Source organism: Electrophorus electricus, chromosome 7 (genome assembly GCF_041902795.1).
Source record: "Electrophorus electricus isolate QZ-2024a chromosome 7, ASM4190279v1, whole genome shotgun sequence".
NCBI classification, from domain to species: Eukaryota; Metazoa; Chordata; class Actinopteri; order Gymnotiformes; family Gymnotidae; genus Electrophorus; species Electrophorus electricus.
Window position 1 is genome coordinate 8,749,040 of NC_137503.1, and position 17,133 is coordinate 8,766,172.

General features: G+C 39.3%; 3 protein-coding genes across 6 annotated transcripts; 1 reads left to right on the top strand and 2 right to left on the bottom strand.

The window, feature by feature from the left end:
- Positions 1-177: 177 nt before the first annotated feature.
- On the bottom strand, positions 178-4,013 carry kbtbd12 (kelch repeat and BTB (POZ) domain containing 12). 2 transcript variants are annotated; one of them, XM_035524350.2, is made up of 7 exons: positions 3,870-4,013; positions 2,569-3,540; positions 2,355-2,412; positions 1,995-2,265; positions 1,463-1,613; positions 819-1,016; positions 178-595 (listed from the first exon to the last, which is right to left on the bottom strand). In XM_035524350.2, exons 2-7 carry the CDS (start codon positions 3,434-3,436, stop codon positions 426-428), a joined length of 1,716 nt encoding a protein of 571 aa, XP_035380243.1. In that variant the 5' UTR covers positions 3,437-3,540; positions 3,870-4,013; the 3' UTR covers positions 178-425. The 2 variants fall into 2 exon arrangements, with proteins under 2 accessions (XP_035380243.1, XP_035380242.1); XM_035524349.2 differs by having other exon boundaries at positions 2,355-3,540.
- Positions 3,227-11,330, top strand: slc26a6l1 (solute carrier family 26 member 6, like 1). Of its 2 annotated transcripts, none has more exons than XM_035524347.2 (19): positions 3,227-3,362; positions 5,893-6,032; positions 6,147-6,257; positions 6,471-6,646; positions 6,807-6,971; positions 7,107-7,259; positions 7,416-7,498; positions 7,642-7,789; positions 7,911-8,024; positions 8,106-8,183; positions 8,286-8,381; positions 8,574-8,680; positions 8,842-8,911; positions 9,255-9,347; positions 9,478-9,588; positions 9,696-10,103; positions 10,202-10,256; positions 10,452-10,594; positions 11,027-11,330. In XM_035524347.2, exons 2-19 carry the CDS (start codon positions 5,981-5,983, stop codon positions 11,048-11,050), a joined length of 2,187 nt encoding a protein of 728 aa, XP_035380240.1. In that variant the 5' UTR covers positions 3,227-3,362; positions 5,893-5,980; the 3' UTR covers positions 11,051-11,330. The 2 variants fall into 2 exon arrangements, with proteins under 2 accessions (XP_035380240.1, XP_035380239.1); XM_035524346.2 differs by lacking the exon at positions 3,227-3,362 and adding an exon at positions 5,388-5,722.
- Positions 11,331-11,469: 139 nt separating this feature from the next.
- On the bottom strand, positions 11,470-16,544 carry p4htmb (prolyl 4-hydroxylase, transmembrane b). Of its 2 annotated transcripts, XM_035524351.2 has the most exons (10): positions 16,247-16,540; positions 15,567-16,021; positions 15,387-15,468; positions 15,054-15,244; positions 14,778-14,874; positions 14,468-14,630; positions 14,197-14,382; positions 13,975-14,065; positions 13,726-13,849; positions 11,470-13,102 (listed from the first exon to the last, which is right to left on the bottom strand). In XM_035524351.2, exons 2-10 carry the CDS (start codon positions 15,897-15,899, stop codon positions 12,891-12,893), a joined length of 1,479 nt encoding a protein of 492 aa, XP_035380244.1. In that variant the 5' UTR covers positions 15,900-16,021; positions 16,247-16,540; the 3' UTR covers positions 11,470-12,890. The 2 variants fall into 2 exon arrangements, with proteins under 2 accessions (XP_035380244.1, XP_026863702.2); XM_027007901.3 differs by having other exon boundaries at positions 13,032-13,474; positions 15,567-16,544.
- Positions 16,545-17,133: the final 589 nt, after the last annotated feature.

Sequence of the window (17,133 nt, forward strand, 5' to 3'; positions counted from 1 at the left end):
AGTTTTTTTAAGTGCGTAAACAGTTTGTAATGCTTTGAGTAAAGTATGCATATTGTATCATTTTTAGAGTACATTTCTTGTGTTCTTTATGCACAAATAAATGCTGGGGGGGGGTTCCCTCATTTTTTACATTCACCTGTCATAAAGCAGTTTTAACATAATATACCTTAACAAAAATAATTGAGATTGTCAGCTGTTTAATATGACAAGGAATTACATTTTCAGACAGAATTAGGCCAAAATGTAAGAGTTACTCAACACAAGTGTACTAACATTGTTTATATAAAATAAATGCAGTTTCAGTGGCACTTAAGTATTTAAGAAAACAACAAAAATATCTATTTACATCTTAGATCTCTACTAATCTTCTCAAAGGTCAAATCTATGACGGCAGGTTTGTTTTTTAATAGACGTAAATAGATTTGTTATTCATCAACTAAGTCAGCAGGAGGGCGCATGAGTCCTCGGGGGTTAAGGTTTGACACTAGACATACGTCATAACTGTCATGCATTACAGCCTGCTTTACCACAACAGTCCACTCATTTTCCCATGGATCCAACTGCAGGATGTCCTTGGTGATAATGTCATGCCGATCTAAGGACAATTTCATGGTTAAGGTCACACTATGATGAGTACATATCCACATTTACAATGACATTTGAATTGATTCATTTTTAACTGATTTTTGAGCACAACCTTTATGGAAATGAACAGAGCAGTAGTAGATGCATAGGATCAGATATGTGTTTTCAAATATCAGGATCAGTTTTAGATCATGCCTCTTTCAATGAAGGGCGTTAGTGTACTGTAGATTTACCTGCTCCTTTGTAGTAGCCACAAACATACAGCTTTCCATCCACCACACCAGCATTTGGTGCATTGCTTCTCAGTGAGAGAAGAGGCCATGGTAAAGGAGGGCCATCTCTCCAGAAATCTCCATCAAGGCTATAGATCTCTACTGCATCAAGACAGCGGCGTGACTGCCCGTGATCTACGCCCTCACATCCAATACCACCTGCAGGCTCAGAGCGAAAACTTCATGTTGACACTACATAGGATTGTAAGCCTAATGCACTTGCTATATAAGATGGAATCTGGTACCCTTTCATTTTAGACCCATGAAGTGAACAGGTGAAACAAAACAATAAACCTCACCTGAAAGGTGAAAAGTTTTTGTTTCAAGCAAACATGGCATATGCTTGTCACTGTTTAAATGTAATCTAATACCTCCACTTTTCTATCACATTAGAAAAAGCATAGTTTATCTAAAGGATAAAATGTTTATCTGTACTAGAAAAGCCCATGTTACTTTAATGCACTGGTGTCCTGCTGCTATTAAGAATTAGTTTCTAAGACAATAAAACAGGATACTATTTTAACTGCTTATGCTGCCTTTATGTTCTTTCCCCAGGTAATGCCATCTAAATGCAATGTGTTTAACACTGTCATATTGCCTCTCACCTAGAACATAGATTTCCCCATTGAGTGCAACTGCACAGCAGCGATATTTAGAGTATTTCATTGGACAGAGCTCATTCCATTTGTTGGTCTCTGGGTCATACTCAAGCAGGCGGTTACTCATACGGTCAGGCTCCTCATCTGCACGGTATGTCTGTCATTCGTGAGACAAGTCCCAACAGGTGCAGTTGGGGAGAGCAAGAAAGGGAGAGAGACACAGTATGTTTACACACATTACTATGCTTGTTTCTCAATATGATTTCGTTCATTCTGCCCATTATGGAAGTTACGATCGTAAAATAATGCAGTGTTTCTAATTCTATTCCCAGAGTAACATTGCAATGCACATTGTTTCTACTATAGCACCTGTTTTAAAACAAATTAAGGGCACTTTAACCAGTTGTTCATCTGGATATAATGTGTTGGATGAGGGAAATCAAGGTGTTGTACTGCAGGACCAGGTATACCCTGGAAAACTGGTTAATGTTAGATAATTTTGAGACAAATGTTCAATTAAATTTAATTTGTCTGCTACCTGTGGGGTCCGTCCTCCAAGCACATAAAGGCGCCTTTTCATCCGGACTACGCTGTGATACGCCAAGGGCATAGGTAGAGGTGCAGCACTGTGCCAAGGACCGCCTTGCAATGACCAGCGGTCAACACTATTTGTGATGAGGTACTGGTTCTTTAGCTTCATTTGACCTCCAATGAGGTACAAGTTATCATTCAGGGAGCTCAGTGCATATGAATCACGATATTCTGCTGAACCCAGGTGCTTCCAGCTACCCTGAGCATCCTGGTTATACCTAAAAAAAATTTTTAAAGGAATGATTTTGATAAAACTAATGGCATTATGAGAGCTTCATAGTGACATTTGAGCATTATTTGAACTTACTTGAAAATCTCAACATTCCTGTCTTTATGTCTTGCCATTCTTCGTGCTCCTAACTCTCCTGCCACAATAATATCATTCCCTTCAGTGACAACCCCAGCACAGACATATCCAAGAGCATCACCATAGCGAGGGGACGTGATGAAAAATGTGCGACCAGTGATAGGAGCATAGCAGAAGCAATGGTCCGAATAGCTACCGTAGCGTGACCGTATACCTCCAGTGTCATTGCCGATGCATAGGAGTAAGTCAGTGGTCTCCATGCCATAGCGTAGTTTCAGTCGACGGGGTGGAGCATGTGGATGTGCTCCTGTCGCTTCCAACACATCCTCCATCATCTGCAAGCATTCTGCATCAGACAGCAGTGGTGTGTTCCGTCGCATGGTCTCCTTCAGGTAACCTGCACTAACCAAAGGAAGTCGTACCTTTTTCAAGAGTTCAGGGAGATGATTGACACGGTGTTCTTCTTCCAGGCCTGCACCAACCGAGCTATGTTTTACCCATCGTAGCACCACATCAAGAATGGTCTCCTCCCGTGTCACATTAAGGTCATCTGAGGCCAGCAGTGCCCCTAGCTGGTGGGCCTCCAGTTCCAGCACCTCCTCACTTAGACACACCTCAGTGAAGTGTTGCCGGAGGTAGCGCTGGGCCTGGTCAGCCAGATCCTCAGCCCCCAAGTCCCGAGCGTAGTAATAAATGCCCAAGCAGTTTGAGGCATCCATGTTGGCTGTCATGTAGATTTGACAGCGCCCAAAAACGTCATCCATCTGCAGTAGGAAGGCAGCAACAGAGATGCCCTGCACATTGTCTGGGGACAGTGGGAGTTTGGAACTGTACATGTAGTCCAGCAGGAGGGCTAAGCTCTGAGCTGGCATGTCCCTCAGTACAATCTGACGGTGGGTGCTCTCACGCAGGCCGCAGGTGAACATAACACGGAAGTAGGGGCTGAATGCAGCAAGAACAGCACGGTGGCATGGGAAACTGACACCTTCAGCAACAAGCACAACATCTGTGAGTTGCTCATCTTCTCGCATGCGATTGAGCTGCTCCAGCAGCGCCAAACCATGTTTAGCTCTCAGATCCATTCTATTTTGAGGATTCTCTCCTTTAAAAATAACTTAAACAAAGGTTTCCATTAGCCCAAGGACATTTTTGTGGTAATAATTTAGAAAAGGCAGGTAAGGTTTATCTAGTGAACAAACAGAAAAAAAGGTTATTTGAATGGGTACAATAATCCAACTATGTTAGGGCATGTTCTTTAAATGTCAAAGCACAGAGTCTGATCCATAACGTAATCTTAATTCATACATTATATATTGTATTTGTAATGCACACATGATCAAATCTGCAAAAGCCTGGAAAAAAAGAGACCAATGCTCAGTCAATAACAAATAAGCCTCTTAGTTAAATATGGATCACAGTCAATGTTTGTTTGTTTTTTCAGTTGCATTATTGACTACTAAGAGAGAAATACCAGTTCTTCAGGATTACATTAGCACATGCACCCATAAATCGTACCAGATCTCTGGCCTCCTGTGGTCTTTGCTCTCAGAATACAAGCCGTCCATTACACATACGTTACGCACACAAACATAAACACACACAAACACAGTGTGCACATACACATTGTGCCTCTGACCATATGAGGAGGAGGAGAGAGGGTGACTGAAATCTGTTTGCTCAACCTTCTGCGCACCTCTGTGCTAAGCAACAAAGCTAATAATAGACCATGATGTGTCAAATAGCCAGTGGGGGAAAACAGTGACTGAGAGGCATTTTCTGAGCCTTTGAAAGCATTTGCTACAGCTTGCAGACTGTCTAGAAACAATGTGGTTATACTTTTCATGTATTCTAAGAAGGTATACAGACTTGGATTTATTTATATTTTGTTTTATTTTGTCACATATAAATGTGTTGACATGCCTACTGGTACACTATGCATTTGGAGTCAGATTTCACTCCATCATGCATGACTTCAGGCTCTGTACTTGAACATTAAGAACTTCCATGTTCCATGTAAAATCCATACCTTTAAATAAATGCACAAATGTCACTACTCCTCATTCATGTGCTTCAAATGTAATTTTTTTTTAGATTTTCTCTTTTCCCTATATTTTAATGTGGGATTGTGACCTGGCCTCTGATTTGAGGACTTGAGTTTTTCTTGACTAGAAAATTGAAATGCACAATTAAGTCCTATAAGTATACTATTAAATGTAGAGTACAAAGGGTAATCAGCAACGATCTGTAGCAACTGATTTTCTTACTGTGGAGGCTAACCTTTAAACAGTCAGCCCAATTATTAATGAAAATATTAACCATGAAAAACTTTTCACTTGGAAAAGGTTGATGTAACAACTTGACACTTAAACAACCAGTCCTTCACAAATGAACCAATCATAATCTAAATTTTGAAGGGTAAAGTCATAAGAATTTTAAGAATATCCTATAAAGTGATTTAAAACTGACAAATTATTAGGATACAGCAGCTGTAAAAGATAAGGTTGGCTATGAGGGTTTTGGCAATATTAAAATAGCAAAATACTTTGAGCAGAAGCTTAAAATATATTAAAAGAATGCAATTAATGCTTCATTAAACTCACTGTTGCAGACTAAGTCCTCTAGCGAACACAATAGATATTGATACTTATTAAGAAAGAATAATGAAAAACTAATGGTAAAATAATGTTTCCTGTTTCCTGTGATGAGATTATTAATTCTTACATGACTTACCCAACATCTGGAACAGAAAATGTTTGCAGTGCAGTTGTCCTAGAATGAACAAACCAGTGGAAACTAATGAGAAAAAGCTGAGTCGGCATACATATGTAATTAATAATACTTTTTTAAAGAATACATTTAATTTTATATCATTACAGGATATTTAATTGTGTAAACATTTAATATTTTATTATCACTTTATTATAGTTTATAATTATAGTTTATATTATAGTTTTTATTTCTCAATTAATCATTAGACAAAAGGACATCCTCTTTTATGACAAACCACTCCCATCCCATCTTAAGTATCTCTGAGTGTTCCATGAGTACAAATCACAATGGTAGAGATCAGGGCTGTTAGATAATTAAATACATAGTAACTGTATTGTACAGCTACAGAAAAAAAACACTAGAAAATAAAGAGTTGGAGTACCACAGTTACAGATAAGAGGAAGATAAAGGTATAGAACACAAACAAACTTGGATCAGAACCATATTTGTGGTGCAAATATGGTTACTGGGAAGACATGTACAATGTACTGTGTGGAGAGGGAGATCCTGGATGAACAACGACTGGAGGAGCTGTCTCGAAGGCTCGACTCTTCACAAACTCACACCCTTTTCTCACATCGCCTGAAAAACTCACTCAGGTGAGATTTAATGCAGAAAGAGACAGAGAGACTACACTTAAAAACATGTTAGCGTTACGTAGTGGTTAAATCAAAGGTGATATGACCTCCATGTCAAATACCAGTAAAGTGAAGTTTTTCTTGTTCTTTCCTTTTTGTTTCTTTTTGCTGTCTCTTACTTCTTCTCACAGGTGTTCTATTCCCAAACTGAAACGTACAGTGGTAGGCTTTCTGCCTGTGCTTTACTGGTTACCACATTATTCTGTTTGGGACTATGGCATGCCTGACCTCATCTCTGGAATCAGTGTGGGCATTATGCACCTGCCACAAGGTATAGATGCAATTCACCTCAGTTTGATGCTCATGGGTCAGAACATGTTTTTTCTTGAATTGCTTAGGACAGAGTTTTGGGCCACATTGGTGTGTGTGTGTATGTGTTTTACAGGAATGGCCTATGCATTGCTGGCTTCTCTGCCTCCAGTGTTTGGACTTTATTCTTCCTTTTATCCTGCACTTGTTTATTTTTTCTTTGGTTCCTCCAGACATATTTCTATAGGTGAGGAGTCTGATTGCATGTTAATACTACAGTTTTGACTACATTTATCTTAAATGTGCTATGGTAGGAGTGAAATTACTGTGCACGCTGTTTAAAATAAACTACTAAAAGGGCATTAAGATTTGTTGGCTGCAATTCTTTCATTCTAAATCTCGTTCCTGAGCTTGCATGGGTCTGGCAGCGCCTCCTTTCTAAACATATATTTGTTTGCAGGTACATTTACAATTCTCAGTATTATGGTGGGGAGTGTTACAGAGAGGCTTGCCCCTGATGAGAATTTTCTCATCGTTAATAAAACTAGTGGAATAGAGGAGGTTGACATCACTGCTAGAGATCTGTACAGAGTCCAGGTTGCTGCTGCAACTACAGTACTCGGGGGATCAATTCAGGTCTGTACACACATAGGAGGCTGTGGATTTGGAAAAATACAAATAATACACATTGATACTCATCAGCTGACACTCATTTACACATATAAATATACCTATCGCCATATGTTTTATCATCTCAGAAAATATAAATGAACTGAATGTGTTTTCTGTCTGTCAGGTGATTCTGGGTTTGATGCAGTTTGGGTTTGTGGGCACATATCTCTCTGAGCCATTAGTGCGAGCTTACACCTCAGCAGCAGCTGCACACGCAGTACTGGCACAATTAAAGACCATCTTCGGAGTGTCTCCTGCCCGCTTCAGTGGACCACTGTCAATGGTGTATGTGAGTGCCACTATCACCCACTTTATGGCCAAACAGAACAAAACATCAAAATAAAGTTTGATGTTTTGTTTTGTTTACTTTTTTGATACATCTTGATTACTTTGATACATCTTGCATTGTTCTGTGTGCATGCAGACACTAGTGGATGTGTGTGGGCTACTTCCAAATACTCATCTCCCCACTCTGGTGGTCAGTGTACTGTCCATCGTAATCCTAATCACTGCAAAAGAATTAAACAACAGGTGCAGAAAGAAGCTGCAAGTACCTATACCAGTGGAGCTCATTGTTGTATGTTTCCAACTTTTCATTTCATATTTTCTCTTATATTCATCTCTCTCTCTCTGTAGAAATAATGCAGTTTATTGTGATTTACACTGCACTGCTTCATTAACATTGCACTCACATCTCATGCCGATCAAGTGTGTGTATGTATGTGTTTACTAGATTGTGGTGGGAACATTAATTTCATTCTATGCTCATCTAAATGAGACATATGAGATTTCAGTAGTAGGGAAGATCCCTAGTGGGTGAGTTATTTTTTTATGAATTTTATAACTGTTATTTATAAAGATAAATCATGAATAATATAATCAATAAATGAAGATGTATATTATATCGCAAGTTGTGAGTGTACTGTGTGGTTATCATGCTTTTTGTTTGGCTTAATCAGGATTCAGCCCCCCACTATGCCAAATGCCAGTATATTTCCTGAGGTTGTTGTGGATGCCTTTGCCTTGGCCATTGTTGGCTATGCCATCTCTGTGTCTTTGGGAAAAACCTTTGCTCTCAAACATGGCTACAAAATAGACAGCAGTCAGGTATGTGACAAACTACCACTGTGCTGGTACATGGGGCATTTAAGTCACATTTAATAAAATGAAGGCTTATGTAACCATGAACTGTAAGGTTATTGATTTCTACAAAAGATCTCTTTTGTAGGAGTTGGTGGCTCTAGGTCTCAGTAATGCAGTTGGAGGTTTTTTCCAGTGTTACTCTGTCTGTGCCTCCATGTCTCGCAGTCTCATACAGGAGACCACTGGAGGCAGGACACAGGTAAGACACACAGAGAAGACTTTTACATATAGACATCTTATAAGCACAGGCCTATATTGCACTTCATTGTGTCTGCTATAGATGGCAGGGATTGCATCATCTGTGATAGTGCTCGTGACTATGATGAAGTTAGGCTCACTGTTTCAGGAGCTGCCTAAGGTATGTCTAAATGGTTTGAGCGCTGGATGCACATTTGTATTTGAAAATATAGCATGTGAACTTTGATATGAATAGATCTCTTTCTCTCCCTCTCTCTCTAAGGCAGTCCTTGCTGCCATTGTATTTGTGAATCTAAAGGGCATGTTCAAGCAGTATACTGACATTGTCACACTGTGGAGAAGAAACAAGATTGATCTGGTAGAATACCCTCATATGCACACCCCCAATTGATATTCTATTAACAACTGTTCTTTTTTCTCTCTGGTCAGTAATGATCAGTTATTGTTTATGTATTTAATAGGCACTATATAAATTGAACTTAGTAGTAGTAGTAGAAGAATATTAATGTATTGCATATTGTTGTAAATGTTGTGTATTTACTGGATGTAGGTGGTTTGGTTGGTGACGTGGGTGTCCACTCTCCTTCTTAATCTGGATATGGGTCTGGCAGCCTCCATTAGCTTTGCCATGCTGACTGTTATCTTTAGAACGCAGAGGTTAGACACACCCAACTGTCCTTTCCATGTTATCTATTATCCTTATCTTGAAATCTCAAGACTTCTGCTCAAAGATTGTTTCACTCAAGTGACCCTGCTCACAATGTCATGCTTTATCTGTGTTTTATAAGCATTGCATTAGTTAAATAATTATCTTACAGTCCTCGATACTCTGTGCTTGGACATCTACCTGGTACAGAGCTTTATTTGGACTTGGAGTCACACAGAGAGGTGAAGCATATTACACTGTGTGACACCATCTAACACGCATGCCTGGGCATGTCTTTTCAATTATTAAAATGTAAATCCACATATTTCTATACAGATATAAATAATACAAATATAGAGTATTTTATGTATGATTTACTTCATGCTTGGACTGTGAATAAGGAATGTGTGTATTAAACAATGTTAAAAATCAAACTGAACAATAAAGGTTTCTTATTAACCAATGTTATTAGACCATTTAACCAATCTGTTTTAGATTAACACAGGCTAAAACATATTAGTGTATGTAATTCATTTTTAAAATGTTGAGTACTATTATGTATGAAAAGGTTTATGTTTGTGACAGGTTAGGGAAGTACCAGGCATCACCATATTCCGTTCTTCAGCTACCATATACTTTGCTAATGCAGAACTCTACCTAGAAGCACTGAAAGAAAAGGTACACATTTATTTCTGATGTTGAGGTGGATATGCGTGAACCTGTTCCATATTGTTCATCCTGGGACTCGCTTGGGGCTGTGGATGCTACTTTTCACTTTTGTGTTTGTGCATTATGACTGTGATTGCAGAGTGGCTTGGATATCACTAAGATGATCACTTATAAGCGTAGACAGGAGGCCAAACAGAGAAAAAGAGACAGGAGAGCAGCAAGAAGAGCAAAGAGACAAGCCAAAAGACAAGTGAACATGCTTTTTTCAATTAAAAAGACTAATGGTAACATAATTCTTAAGGATGCTCACAAGTCTCTGCACAGATCCATTCATTTTCTCTGTGTACATGTGTGTAGAAACAAGCTCTCAGAGCAGCCTCTCAGCGATCTAGAGGGGGTGTGTTCTCAGTTGAAGAAGAGGCAGGGCAGCTGGGAGAAAGAGGCAGAGACTTCATCCAAGATGAAGAGTCAGGCTGGAAAAACCGCGAGAACAGTACAGTGTTTATTATGCCTGAGACGCCAAACAATAGCTGGGTGTACCTGAAGGGCACAGACCCCGAAACCACGACACTGGGATCAATGTCAGATTTGCAGGATGGGGACATCACTACACTGGGATGCAGTAGTGAGGATACCCTCAGCAGGGATCTTGAAAGAATTTCATTGGGTTCACTGGGTAAGTGGACCTGGGACATCCACTCTATCATCCTGGACCTTTCTACAGCCAACTTCATTGATACAGTGGCCCTCAAGACTTTAAGAAATGTAAGTGACAAAGTTGGAATAAAAATCTTAATACACATGTAGTGTGCATATTTAGCAGTGAAATTAACTGTAATTCAAAATGCTCTTGGATTATACAGATATTTCATGATTTTGGAGAGATTGATGTAGATATCTACATAGCAGGCTGTCAAGGTAAGCAAGACTGGTAGATATGTGTCCATTTTGGTGTTGTATGTTTATTCTGTATATAAGGTAACTGGTAAAAAATGTTTGCAGCAGCCTTTCTGTCCAGCTGGTTCATACAAGTGTGTATAGATATTTCATATCTAATGTGCTCTTATTGGACCCACCAATGGATGTGTTCATTCTGTGTTGCTTTCACTCCAGCACCTGTGGTGGAACAGCTGGAACAAGGTGGCTTTTTTTCAGACATCACCAAAGAACGGCTCTTCACTACAGTGCATGATGCAGTGCTTTACTGCATCAACCTTCGCGGTGATGGAACTCTGCCAAACTATGACATAAAAGTGGTGGGTTTTACAGTATTCACATGCCCACACAATTACATGGAATAGTTTAGTTAAGATTAAATGGTAGAGTCCTTCAGGTTCTAATAACCTATTACTGAGTAAGGCAAGTACCCATCTTATATAACGTTATATACAAAAATACAAGTTCCAAACTTGCAATGAAAATATTATATACAAACATGTAGGCTTCTACTTTGTGTGGAACCCTATTAGTGACAGCTTGAAGTGTACAGGTCTTGTGTGGAAATCTTTTAAGCAGGAAAAAAGATTATAGCAAAGATTCTCCATCTGTTTATCAAGGAGCCTTTCCTGAAGCCTCTGTTGAGGCTCATAAAAGCATGAAAGACACTTGATATTTTTAATGCATTTCTAAGTGTCACTTAATAATATATAATATCAAGTACATTTAATGTGTGAAATTTTCCATTACAGCATATGAGCAACACCAGACTATGAGGATTGTACTATCTACATCTCCTGAAGTCTACTCCTGTCTCACAACCACCCACCCACCCACGTAGAGTACATCCAGACCTCAGTTGTCATATATGACTTGAATGACAGTAATATCTTAGACATCATGGTTCATTCCTGACAGCAGCATGAGTTTAGTGGTTCAAAAAATTACATTGTTCCATTTTGTGATTAAACAATGAAACATTGAAATATAAACAGCTGATTACAGAATTTTTTGAATTATGGATTTATGATTCATTGATTAAATTAGTAATTAATATCATAGTAGTGTCAATTAAAATATACTAATTCAAATTATTACAGGGCACAAAAATGAATTCATAAGAATTTCCTAATGAGTGACAATTATGCATTACATTTTCAATTTGTTTGTAAAAAAGAATTTACACAATTATAACTTTGTGGGTTTTTTATGAATTTATTTGTGTATTCTGAGAACATTGCACACATTCTGAAAACAATGTTACAATAAATAATATAAATAAAAGAAATCAAAACAGCAATTGAACATCTTTGGATACAGGTGTAAAATGCTACAGTATTGACCAAACAAATAGAAGTAAATAATCTCAACCCCTAGAGTATCTGTTTGTGCAAGAATCATTTAAGCATGTTCGTTCCTCTCTGAGGTAATGCATGTATGACCAGATGTATAATATTCTTGGTATGTTTAAATGGATTCATTTAAGTTTGAAAGGGTTAATAACTAAAAAACTAAACCAGACTATAATGAGCTGATGTTGATGACATCCGTGGTAATGTATATGTACTTAATACCAATTATCAAAACTCAAGTTAACATTCTTTTACACTCTTTAGGAGGTATTGCATAAATATGTAAACAAAGGTTATAAAATATGGCTGCATTCCCATAAATAAATAAAGGTGACATCTCCCATACGGTACTTGGGTTCACTCCCCCATCTGGGAAAGTGCACCACACTATACCAATAAGTCCTTGGGCAAGACTAATAACACTACATGCTTACCTCTGTAATATGACTGATGTTGTCAGCTGCTCTGGATAAGAGTGTTTGACAAATGTAAATGTAACAGAGCAACCAAAAAACATCCATAATTGCATAAATCTCTAGGCTCTTGTTCCTGAATCAAATCAACTATCTACTAGTTCAGGTATGTATGGAACTAGTAGGTAATGCTTTTATTTAGCTTTCAGTAGCACGTACTACTGAATCTTTGCCAAAGATACAGTTGAATTTAAAGCAGACTAAATTAAAAGGAAGTCCACTCAGAAATGATTTCTCCTCAGACCTCTGTTCTGGTGTAAAAGAACCTCTTTTTCGTTTCCCTTTCTAAAAATGTAATAAAGCTTAAAGGACAGCCAACTGCGGAAGCATGCTGCTCTGTAGGGATGACTATGCGCGCCATAAGAGAGACCATGGAAAAAAGCTTTAGTACAGACAACCAATCAATGAGCCTGGTGTTATGAGCCTGATGAGCTTGAGAAATCGCTCATCTTTACCTTGTCACTCATGAATTACAAAATTAATTCCTACTACCCAGTAACTGTAACAGACAGATATGCTAAGTAACAGGCTAAGAGGACCCTAACTTAGAAAGCTTAGCTTAAACAATGAAGACAAAAGTTCAGGTAGGTCAACCAAGGCATGGTATGTCCCTTACAATGTGTGTTTGCACTTGTGTGTGTGTTAACCCGTGTTTCTATGAGCATATAAGCACGCATGCATGTTTGCAGGTCTTGGTCTGTGGGCACTCATGCATGTTATCTGTGTGCATTTACAGGTTTTGTGTGACTGTGTATCTACGCATGCATAAGTGCATATATGTATAAGTATGTTTACAGTTCTTGGTGGTTGCCTGTGTGTTCATCTGCGTTCATGTCTGGCTGCCGCTCCTGGGATTCCTGCTGTTGCAATACAAGCTGCTGGTAGCGAGCCTGCCGTTGGTAGTCTGGGTCTACATTGATCCAGTTGTTGGCTATCCATTTTGTCCCTCGAGTGACTATACAGCCTCCGTGTAGAGAGTATTCATCCTGTTCACCTACCCAGCCTACAGGGGGCACCAGAGTTCAATACAGTTCTCATGCATAATACAAACCTCTCAGTGCATAGACCAATAAGGGAAATAATTTAAATAATTAATAAATAAATAAATAAATTAATTATTTAAAATAATGAAAATGGTGGTTCAATTTATGTTGAATTTGTGTTTATTTCAAAATATATTCTAATACACTCTCATGCCCTAGCTCGTCTGTAGGTCATCTTTTGGCTGTTGTTGGCTGGATATTTCAGGTGGGAAACCACTCTTAGCACAGCTGTGTCAATGACACATGCAAATCCTCAGCAACAATACTGTGCTTGTTGTACCAGCTGGTCAGACACCGAACCAGTGTAAACGAGGCAGAAGGTGGCTGACATTCTTTAAAAATGCACATATAAGACAGGTGAACCTAATAAAGTCACTAGTAAGGTTAGGTACAATGTAGATGTTTCTAAACTGGCTAGTGTAATAAAGTGTTAATATTGCCCTGCATCTGCAGTGTTTTGAAGAATCTCACTATAAAACAGTAAGGCATTATTACACTAGATGTTTTTGTAAATTGATGTCTTAAATCAATCAGTGGAGGCTAAAATAGTAAAGGCTGTAAAACACAGAATCTTTCTCAGTACCTTTGCCATCAGAGAGGTAATTGTACCAGAGCACTGCTGTCCCTTTGGTGGGCTTTACTCTCAGGTTGCCTTTATCACAGTGCTTCCTTGTGTCCAACAGATCCACATTGTTTTGTATAAGTGACTGGAAAACATACAAGCAAACAGTTTGGTTTGGCTTGGTTTTTAGACCAATGATTGATTCAACAGCAACATACACAATCCCAGAGGAAATGCCCAAAAATGAAAATTTTATTCAGTAAGACTTACCACTTCTTCAAAGGTTCTGTTGTCCGCAACAGGAAAGGTGGTTTCCCCACCTTCTTCCACACTGTTCAGGTAGAACAGTACAGTAATGTACCTGCAGATACAACATGAAGCACTTAAAAATAATCTAGAACGTAAACAGTTTTAGGACCTATGATTTTGTAGCATAACTGGAAATTCTTTAATGCTTTAATGCTGACAGCCAAATTGACACCACTAGCTCACCTACAGGAAGTCTGAAATGGTGAGGAAGTGTTGGCAGCAACCCGAGTATGAGTGCAGACTGTATCAGAATACACTGGTCCGCTGTCATGGTGGGCATGGTAATGACCGCCTTGCTCATAATGCACCACCTGAAGGGGCTCGCTCAGTTCCACAAGAGAGGGCGGGAGCCTTGTCAAACGTGTGACTCTATGCAATCCGACAGAGGAATGTAATTTCAGTGAAAAGAGAGGTGAGTGGGGGCTGATGATCTCCCAAGTGGACAGCCAGCTACCTATTGCGGAGCTCTCGCAGGACCTGGTGTGCTCCCTGGCCCTGGTAGAGCCATGTGTGCTTGCTGTTCCTCACCAGGTGACTCTTCTTTACCCCATGCTGGAGTAGGTAACGCTGGAACGAATCACTGTTCAGTTGACCAAACTCCTCCATACTCAAAACACCTGAAAAAATATACATACAAACCAGCACATAGCACACTTTACATTAAACATTATACACACGCACATATCTGATATGTGAAGAATAATTTTTTTTTGGTTTTGTTAGTTTTATATGTGTGATTTAAAGTATCCAAAATTTGTTTTCACCATTATTATCCTGGTCAACTTTAAGGCCATCATAGATCTCTCTCAAGTTCTCAGGGGTTAACCAAATTCCATCTCTCACTCGAGAATGTGTCAAAATCTGCACCATGGAGGAAGGAACAGCATGGAGATTACTTACCATGTCAACAATAATTGAAAAGTATGCATTAATACACAAACATATATATAAACTCAGGACAGGCACAGTGGTATTTACACACACACACACACACACACACACACACACACACACACACACACACACACACACACACACACCTCTTGTGGCTGCAGCTGGCCATCCTGATTGAGGTCAAGCAAATGAAAGATCTCTTCAGGGCTGAGGTTGAGCTGCTGGCTTAGCTCCTCCTGCCCCTCAGGCACCATGACCTGACTCTCTGTCAAGCCCTTTAGCTGAGCCAGGCGGACCACTACAGCACACTCCTCCTCTGAGAGGAAATCAGGGATTTCTGCAGCAGCACACCCAGGAATGCATACACACACAACAACAGCAATAGGACATTCGGATCAAGGACACGTTTGTGCTTGTGTCCAACAGGCACATCAAAATGCACATCAAAATCCAAGAGACAGACATAAACAAGAATTTACCAAAGAGCAGGGGTTTTAGACTAAGTGTCCTCATCTCATGCATTTTTCCTGGTGCCAGAGACACTTTTTGGACATGGCCAACCTGATAAATAAAAATCGTTTCATCAGTACTGATCTGAATTATAACTTTTAATAGTGCAAAATTCCAATTTTAAGCAATAAGGCAAAAATAAATCTAACCCGAATTCCCTCGATCCGTGGAAGGTATACATTTCGTGTAAACCTGGTGTCAGAAGGAGGTTCTGTATTCAGCTGTTCTGCTATTTTGTGATTGTTAGTCCTACTAGTGAAATCAAGGTCGGATCCGACCGCATTAGAAGCGTTATTGTAATGCACGTAGAGAAGAAGCGCAATAACGTTGAGGATGTACACATGGAAGAAAACCATGACAACCATAAAGTACGACCGAGAACAGACACTGCTTTTCTGCACGGGGATTCGTTCTCGGGCTAACGGTGGGGGAGCTGGTAATGGTTCGGTGCCATCCTTTGTATTTCCCTGAAATTTAGTCATTTTGGCCAATTATCAACAAAGAAACATTTTTGTTGAGACAAACCCATATACTCACAACGGATTTTCCACCCAGCAAGAATGCACTTCCTAGTACACCATGGGTGGTGACAGTTCTCTCGCAGCTAAAAGTTAACGCATGGAAACATATTTACTTAGTCTGCTACGTCACACAGTCAACATTGCCAACGGGCTTAGGTAAGACAGTAAAAATGCAAATTAACAACAGATTTAGTTACCTAGACTGTCAAAATAGCTAAGTGTAAATAATATAAATATTTTTGCTACTATTGAATTAATGAACAAGTAGCGAGCTAAATTTTCTGACTGGCTAGATACCGTTATCTTACCGATGAAAAACGCTTACTCAGTTTTTACGGATATCAACATTCACTTAGATATCGTAGCCTAGCTAGCGTTAGCTACATTTTTCATTTCGTTGCGACGTCATTTCAGTAATTTGTACTTCGTAGATGCATATATCCAGCCAGTCTTCGTGCATGGTAATGTAATTGAAATATATCCCTCTGAACTTCTCATAAGGTAGCAATTTCTGAAATGTGCAAAACTGTTTACCCACTGTATCACAATATCCTAAACCTTACACTGCTGCAGATACCACTTTCCTGACCATAAGACGCCATTGCCCTGACAACTGCGGCATCGCAAACAGAACTATGCGCCAAGAGGCAAGAGCACCCCCTGGTGGTGGCGAAGCTGTCTGGGCTAACGCTCGTCAAGACTGGCGTCTCTAACTCAGGGATTTCCGACTGCAGTACTGGGTGGTTCACTTTGGTAATATACCTGCTCACAAATAACTGATTAATCTCATCAGGTAATTAGCAGGGAACTCACCAAATTCTGCTGGCCTTTCACGATTGAAGTCAGGCACACTATATTTACGATCTAAAGGAGGAATGGGAATTGTTTTTTCATCCTACCTACTACTAAAGGCAGCTCCACTGTAATCATAGGATCAGGCATCTGCTAGCACATTTGATAGGTGACATATGAATAAGTTTAATTAAATTGTTTAATTAAATGTTTAAATTGTGGTTTGGTTATTTTTCAGAAATATTCAACAGTGATAAAATTTTGGACTTGTGATGTGACATTAAGGTTGTATAATCTGGAGAGGCACAAAATGTTTGGCTACCTTCAATCCGAGACTAGTTACAGGTTCTGAGGACAACTAGATCTCAGAATATCACAGAAGATCACAGCTATTGTTGTAGAG